This window comes from Myotis davidii, unplaced genomic scaffold (genome assembly GCF_000327345.1).
Source record: "Myotis davidii unplaced genomic scaffold, ASM32734v1 scaffold718, whole genome shotgun sequence".
Taxonomy (NCBI): Eukaryota; Metazoa; Chordata; class Mammalia; order Chiroptera; family Vespertilionidae; genus Myotis; species Myotis davidii.
The window spans coordinates 34,082-42,434 of NW_006288950.1; the positions used below are offsets into that span (position 1 = coordinate 34,082).

Genomic DNA, 8,353 nt, shown 5'->3' on the forward strand with positions numbered 1-8,353 from the left:
AGCCCCGGGCCGGGTGATGCCCGCCTCCCTCCGGGCTAGGTCCAGTGCGCACCTGCCAGGGACCTCATCACCTACAGGGTCCTCCTTCCCGCCCTCCTGCTCGCCTCTCCCTTCTAGTCTGTTCCTCTGGGCAGTTTTGAGAAAAGGCTAGAACCCTAACTCACACTATGTCCCTCTTTGTTCACAACCATGGATGGCAGCAATTTCCTGAAAGCGAAAGGAAAACTCCTCACACAAAACTTCGCTCCATCTTCTTTGTTGCCTTTGGGGATAAGACGGACCTGGGTTTCCCCCATCCTCCCTCCTCAGTTACACCACACCGCCTCACACGGTGGCTTTTCAGCTTGTCACCCTCTCCCACCATGTGGCACCCTCAAGCCACTCACTGTTTGGGCGCTGAGACCTGGGCTGCAGGTGGGACAGGCACCCACCCCCCAGGCGGGAGGGCGAATGAAGTGAGGCCGGTTGCACTCCGGAAGCAGAGAGGAGTCCAGGAGGCACGGAGGACCCAGTCACGGCCTGTAGTGACGCAGCCAGCCTCAGAGACACCCTGCCCAGCGGGGACACTGCCTCTGATGCCAGGTGACCCAGCACTGGAGCCTCTGATGCTGTGAACACATTGCAAAGGCCAAATTCACCACCAGGAGCAAGACGCTGGAAGTCAAGCTCCAACCAGTGAGCACAGGGATAATGTGCCTCTCCTGGGCTTTCATTGGCTAAGCCCAGCCATCCTTAGTGCATGGCTCTTTGGGTAAATTAGCAATCTAGCCTAGCATGTGGCACTAGGATCCCAGTCACTCCCTGACCATGGCGAATGTTGTTCTGATCCTGGTTGTCCACACCAGCCAATGTGACCTCGGAAATGCTCAGGGCAGGCTCCCCACAGGCTGCCATCTGGAGTCTGTCACCCTTTCCCACACTTCCTCAGGGAGACCCCACTGACCACCCCTGGCCTCACGTTTCCCCTGAGTTCCTTTCACCTGTCACAGCTACCCTGCCCCCTTGCTTGTGGGCTGTCCTTCACTAGAACAACTATCCAGCCTGATTCAAGTTCTCATCACTAGAGCCACCCCTCAGCCCTCCCACTCAAGGACCCTGCCCCATGTGCCGATAGGAAACTCCCTCACCAACCTGTCCAAGGCCCCCAACCTCACAACTCCAACAACCACACACCCCAGCATCACACTGTCCCCCAGAGCCCAGGGTCCGTCACCTGACTACAGGGAAGGGGTATGCTCTGCACAGGCCAGAATTAGCGAGGTGGGCACACCAACCAGAATGCACCCCCGTGTGGTATCATGTTGAGACCAACCCCTCCTGCTGGGAACGCTTGCATTGCAGAATGTTCTCAGCATTGAAAATACACAGAACCAATTCCTGGAAAACCCATGTGCCCGCTAGGACTGCAGGGAAGTTAAGGTGAGGAGGGTGTGTGCTTTATTTTTAATAAATTCAAAGTAGAAAATTACCCCCAAAATGCGAAAATAGACTCAAAGAACACCAGTGGGTCTCAGGGATGTATGTGAACTTGCCAGAGGCAGACTTTTCCTAAGGGGAAATGATGTGGGGCCCAAAGCACCAGGGGGCTTCTCCCAGATAAAGTAGATTCAGATCCAGTGGGCCAGAGGCCTGGGGATGGGGAAAGCAGGCTGGAGAGACTCTGGATGGAGAGAGCAGAGCCCTGGAAGCTCCTCTCAGGCAGACACAGGACCCCAACCCTTCCCAGGGACCTGCCTTGGGCTCCTCTCGGCCAGCTGCTGGGCAGAACACAGTGTGCCCAGCTGCAGGGGGAACACCCCAGGCAAAGGCAGGAAACAATAAGGGAAGGTGGGCTGTGCAGGCACAGACTCATCTTAGCGAGAAGGGAGAAGGGTAGATAATCTTTTTTCTTTTTAGAGAGAGAGTGGGAGGGGGATGAGAGAGAGAGAAACACAATGACTGGATGGTTCCACACCAGCCGAAATGGTGAGCTGGGGATCAAACCTGCAAAATACAACCACAAAGTCATGTGGTCTTTATTTCAAGGCCTTGGGCAGTAACGCAAGAAAACTGGACAGAGGACGCTTTTCTGCCATCAAGCTATCCTTTCTGAAGCACAGAGAGTTTGAGATCCCCACAATATCTGTTAACTCTCCATGCTGACAGATCGCAAATTGTACTTTCAAATTAACCCAGACAGTGGACAGAACCAACAAAATTAAAGGTACAAAAGCAAAATCGCAATCACAAAAACACCATATACCAGAGCATGATAAATTTATAACAATTTATCACAGCAGAAGGTGAGAACCACAATGTCCCTGAAAGAGGTAGCACTTCTTAGCTGTGAATGGGGGCTCTGGACGGATCCTGGGTCAGGTGCATTTCCTAGTCAGAGATTAAGGATTGAAGATCCTGCCAAGAGCTCAGAGTATTCATAATTCACTTAAGCACAAGGGAGAACACAGAATTCCTTATCCCTGAGCACCAGTGGTGGTGACGGGTGCACACTGTTCAGGTGAGGCAGGTGGTAGAGGAGGTCTTTGCAGCAACAAATACTCGCAGTGACATCAATGAGGTAGGAGTGCTCGGCATGTTAGCAAGTGCAATGCAGCTCCTTCAGGCCTCACTTATACCTCAAACGTATGAGCAATTTCGTACAGTGTATGTTCAGATAAAGGGCGTTCATATTCAGGTAAATGGATTTAAGTCTCCTGAAGTGTTGTAGAGTGAGGAAGATAAAACATCCCCTTCACAAGGGTTTTCCCCAATGTGCACTCTCAGATGTCTGACAAGGCTCGGTTTGCTGCTAAAACATTTCCCACATTTACTACACTCATGAGGCTTTTCTCCAGTGTGACTTCTGTGGTGGTCCATGAGCGAACGTCTTTGTCGAAAGGACTTTCCACACTCATTACACTCATACGGCTTTTCCCCAGTGTGACTTCTGTGGTGGTCCATGAGCGAACGTCTTTGTCTAAAGGACTTTCCACACTCACTACACTCATACGGCTTCTCTCCGGTATGAATTCTATGGTGTTTAATGAGGTGCCCCTTTAGTCTGAAGAACTTCCCACAATCAATGCATTCAAAAGGTTTTTCACCACTGTGAATCCTCTTGTGTTCAGAGAGGTGTAAGCTTCTCTTGAAGAACTTCCCACAATCAGTACACTCATATGGCTTCTCTCCAGTGTGAACTGTCTTGTGGTTAAGGAGTGTACTACTATTCCTAAAAGATTTCCCACAATCAGTACACTCATAGGGTTTTTCTCCAGTGTGAACTGTCAAGTGGTTTAGGAGGTTATTATTTCTCCTAAAAGATTTCCCGCAATCAGCACACTCATAGGGCTTTTCTCCAGTGTGAACTGTCTTGTGGTTTCGGAGGTTGTTATTTCTCGTAAAAGATTTCCCGCAATCAGCACACTCATAGGGCTTTTCTCCAGTGTGAACTCTCTTGTGGTTAAGGAGGTTATTATTTCTCCTAAAAGATTTCCCACAATCAGTACACTCATAGGGTTTTTCTCCAGTGTGAACTCTGTGGTGTGAAATGAAATTGGACCTTTGTCCAAAGGACTTCCCACAATCAGCACACTCATAGGGCTTTTCTCCAGTGTGAATTATTCTATGTTGAATGGGGTGAACGTTTTGTTTGAAAACATTTCCACGTCTGTCACACTCATATTTCATTTCTTCAGCACAAGCACCCTGATGGTGAACAACTCTCTGGTTGTTGCTGCCAAGGATTTCACAGTTACAAGTGTGGTGAAGACTTTTTCCACCAAGATATTCCTGTGAAATCTCCCTGCCACGGTGTGGCTCCTCAGAGTCGAGATGGGCCTGGTGCTGGATTAGCTCTGACATGGCTGGGAAGTCTTCCACAGCTTCCCTAATGCTTAAAGTCACCCAAGGTAAGTAGAAGCTGCACCTGGTCAGAAACGAGGCCCCATCCATGCCTTCTTTCCAGGGCTTCTCTCTACTGGCTTCTCTCTGTTGCTTGAGAGGGTTTGCCCTGAAACAGAAGTCTCTCACACGAGTGTCACTGAAGAAGGCTTTCTGCTCAATGTCTGCTGATTGTGACTCAGTCAGGTGCAGAATGTCTTTGATCATGGAGAAACACCGCTTACACAGATGGTTCCTCTGGGTTGCTGGGGCTGTCTTAGGGGCCCTGAACTGTGACTCTCCTTGTACAGATACAATCTGCTCAGGACAGACCTCCTCCTCATCCGTCGTTTTATGCCAACAACCTGAAAAAAGAGCAATGTGAAGGAACTGATTGCTATCTGTGGTGACAGGGGACGTTCCATTGCAAAGGTGCTTTGCACATAATACATGGGTTTCATGGAATTATCTGAAAATAAGAGAGGTGCAGGAAGGATTAATAAGAAGCTTCTGTGAAGCTCACAAAACATCAAAGTCCTCTCCAGAAATATGACCCATTCATGGCAAGGACCACATGGAAGAGAAGATGGATCTCATGGTCAGTCTCCTGCTAACAGTGCTCAGCAGGGCTGGCCTGCTGATGACAGGGACAAGCTTTGCAGAAGGTTGGTTATGCCTTCTTCCAAGTAAAATTCAATAAACAAATAGCAGGTGTTTGAGGACTACTTAAGGATGCATGTGCAACTCATATCACATGTGCATGTCCATGTAGGAGAATACTGCACAGGGTGCAGTGCAGAGGGACAGGTGATGCAAAAAGGTGACAAAGGTGAAGGTGCCAAAAGCCAGAAAGTCACAGATGAAATGCAAGTCAGCAAAGTGTCAAGTATGGGAAAGAGAGGGTAGAAATGGGGGCTAGCCAGTGCCAACTGCCCGTAAACACTATTGGAAATTAACTGGTTCCTGGTACCATCTGACCACCACCATTATGTCATACCTTCTGCCTAGCTGTCACTCAGCATGGCCAGACCTCCTCTGAGAACCTCCTGCATGTCACCCTGTGAGGAGACGAGGTTTCTCCCTGATCTTCTACTCTACCGATGCATAAACCCTAACTATTCCAAGTATTAATGAAAGACAACAGGGGAGAGCAGCCAGCTTTGGCTCAGAGCAATTTGGCCCACAATAGTACTCAGCTAAGGTAATATTACAAACAACAACTGGAGAAGGGTCTTACAAGAGTAGCCCATGGCTCATGTAAGTGAAGAACATAACCTGGCACAGGCTGTCATAAAGCACCTTTCCCTAGAGGAAGGGGGAAGAAGTGAATAAATGTAAATATTGTCACCCTCCCAGGGAGAGGAAGAGGAAGGTGGGACCCATTAAGCGGCCTGTGAGATTCCCGATTCCCAGACACTTTCTGCACTTTTTGAGGCAATGGGTGTCAGGGATGTTCTTGGAGCCTATTGGTCAGGGCTCTCTACACAGCTCAGCACCGGCAGCCACAGCACATTTGACAAGACAGTGGCGGAAATTAGCAGAACCCATGATCTGCCTGAGGGAGGGAGAAAGCTATGCTTTGAGAATAAAGGAAGAAAGAGCATCACCTCACGACCCTGGGAAAATGTGAAGCTCTTACCTACAGATGAGACAAGTGCAAACACTTCCAGCATCACATTGCAGTACAGAAGTCTCTGAGCCTCATCAAGGAGCCCCCACTCCTCCTCAGAGAAGACAATGGCCACGTCCTCAAAGTCCATATCCTGTTGTAATGGGGACAGTTCAGTCCATGATCAGCTTCTCTCCTAGGCTTTAATTTCGTCATACATCCCACTCTCCATATCTGTCTGCTCCCTCCACTCCCCACATCAAAGAAAATAGCAGGCCTTGCATCCATCAGAGTCACTCTCTCCTTATATTCCTACTGATACTGTGCCTTCCCACAGCAATAGAGCAGATGCCCAGACTGATTATACCTGACCTCAGGGCCTCACATTTAGGGTCAACACAATGGGTGTCACCAACACAGGGGACAGATAAATGTTGGTTATAAAGAGAGATGTGAGTGATTGGACACTGGTGCTGAGGGGCAATATCCTTGTTGTCCAACACATTCTCCCTCTAAGACCCTGAAAAACATGGCATCACTCAGCACCCGTTTGATTCCAGTCCTAGGGTGCTGAGGGCAACACTTTGCACTTCCTGTTCGACATATTTCTTCTTATCCCAATTCTCTCATGGAGCTTCATTCCCAGAGTCACGACTTAAAGAAAACACCTACAGGCCATGAAGAGGAGGGGCTGTTTTCTAATCACCTTCTTTTCAACATTCTAATGCCCCCCCCCCCCAATGTATTTATCTCTTACCCTCTCCCTTCCCCAAGCCAGTAGAGATTTTCCAGCCCAGGTGACACTGACGTATGCTATCCCATTCCCATTGATCACTGTATCCCCCCAACAACCACAGGCAGGTGTGCACCTATATGACACCTAAATTCTGGACCTGGTATGTAGCGCCACAACACCCATCTTTTCAGGAATTACCCTAAAATTGCCCATGTCGTATCATCCAGTTATCACCAGAAATGGACTCAATCTTCATTCCTTCTTGGTCAACATCAAGGATCTGTGGCCATGAATTCACACTCCCTCTCCAAGAGCACATCACTCCTTCACCCACACATGTCTCACACGCGCAGTCCCGTAGCCCCAGCTCCCATAGACATCTCCTTGGTCTTAGTCATTACTCAGCATGTGTGTTCCAGAGACTACATGGCAAGTTCAACAAGTATCAACTATTAACCGGACTCTCATTGCCCACACCCAAGCACAGCCTTCAGTTCTGCTATGAAGGCCTCCACCCCAATGTGTTTTTTCCTTCAACCTCACCTATTGAGAGCGTCAATAGGGTCTATTGGTCTGAGTACTATTGTGGGCCAACCTCACCATATCTGATTTCAGTTATCCAGAGCCCACCTCTACTGCTGCTGCACTTGATGTCCCTGCTACACTCACAGCCTGCAGTATTCAAGTCCCACAGCCTATGGCCCTCTACCCCATGCCCAGTGAGTCTCACAGATGTCCCCTCTTGTCCATAAGCAAATCAAACAAACTGAATGCAACACACCAGGCGACACAAAGGGTCACAAGAAATCCTGGTGTTTAAGAAGTAAAAATGCACCAGCCACAGTCTCATCTTCTTTGAAATACTCTTCTACCTCCATAAAAAAGAGGTGATCCACAACTCCCCCCTGGTCCATATTCTTTACTATTTTTTAAAGTAGTTTTCATCTTGAACTACTCAGAGTTCCAGATGATCATGAACTGGTCTGTGAAATATCTCATACCCTAATAGGAAAATATAGAAGATTATATGTTCCTCATGAACATAACTTTTCCCACTATGAATTTCTCCATCTCAGTTGATGGTGCTTTCATACCATCAGGTGCTAAACCCAATCATTCATATCATCTCCGATTCTTATCTCTGTCTCCAATCCTCAAAATTAGAAAATCCAGGTGGCCACACCTAAAACCCGGATCCATACGCAACTGCTTCTTCCACACCCACAACCACCACTGTGCTCCAGGAACCCTCACACTCACCAGCACTATCACAGCAGCCTCCGTCCTGGGCCTCCTACTACCGTCCTCACACCCATCCTGTGCAGCATGCTGCAGCCACAGGGAGTCTAATGAGACCTGGGACAGGTCACCTGCTCTACTGCTCCAGTGACCCCAATGACCCCATCACCAGCACAACAGAAACCCAAGTGGTCACAAAGCTCCTCTGCACTTAGTTCCTGTCCCACTGTTTCCAGTTCCTATTTTCACAAAATGGACCCCTGCTCGTCCCTGAATCAGCTGAGTCTTCACTCCAAGTCTTTGCACATTCTGGAGCCCATGCACGGAAGGACCTGTCACTCAGAATTCCACTGGCTGCCAAAATCAGGTGCCACTCATCTGACCCTTGACCTGACTTAGGACTCTGGGCTGAGTGTCCCCAGGTCCCAGGACAGGAAGTGGGCCGACGGCCCCACGGGCACCACGACCTCAGAGTCCACCAGAGAGTGAGGCCCTGACAGGAGCCCCACAGCCCGGTGGCGGCTCGGACGCCCCGAAATCGAAGGTAGCGGCGAAACAGGGTCAGACACACCCTGCCCCGCGGGGCGCTGCCTCCCCCGTTCCCTCCTCCTCCTCCCGAGGGACGCGCTGAAGCATCGGAACCCCTGAAAAAGTAAAAATGTCCGCCGGGAAGAAGACTCCGGAAGTCCCGCCCCAGCCGGATACAATGGCACCAAAACAGCACGCGTGGTCGCATTGCTTTCTGGGTAATGTAGTTTTCTCAACCGCCAGCAGAGGGCTGGCTTTCCAGCCCAGGAACTTGGGGAAAGAGGTGATGGGGAGCTGCCAGGGGCGCTGGGGGAGGAGACGGGAGCAGAGGCCGGGTTCACGGGGACAGACTGACAGACCCCCCCGGGGAAGCGGGGAGGAGA

At 49.8% G+C, this 8,353-nt stretch overlaps 1 protein-coding gene across 1 annotated transcript; it reads right to left on the reverse strand.

Annotated features, from left to right (window-relative positions):
* Nucleotides 1-1,984: 1,984 nt before the first annotated feature.
* On the reverse strand, nucleotides 1,985-6,213 carry LOC102759097 (zinc finger protein 551). Its single transcript, XM_006761137.2, has 2 exons — nucleotides 5,498-6,213; nucleotides 1,985-4,223 (listed from the first exon to the last, which is right to left on the reverse strand). Exons 1-2 carry the CDS (start codon nucleotides 5,616-5,618, stop codon nucleotides 2,671-2,673), a joined length of 1,674 nt encoding a protein of 557 aa, XP_006761200.1. The 5' UTR covers nucleotides 5,619-6,213; the 3' UTR covers nucleotides 1,985-2,670.
* Nucleotides 6,214-8,353: the final 2,140 nt, after the last annotated feature.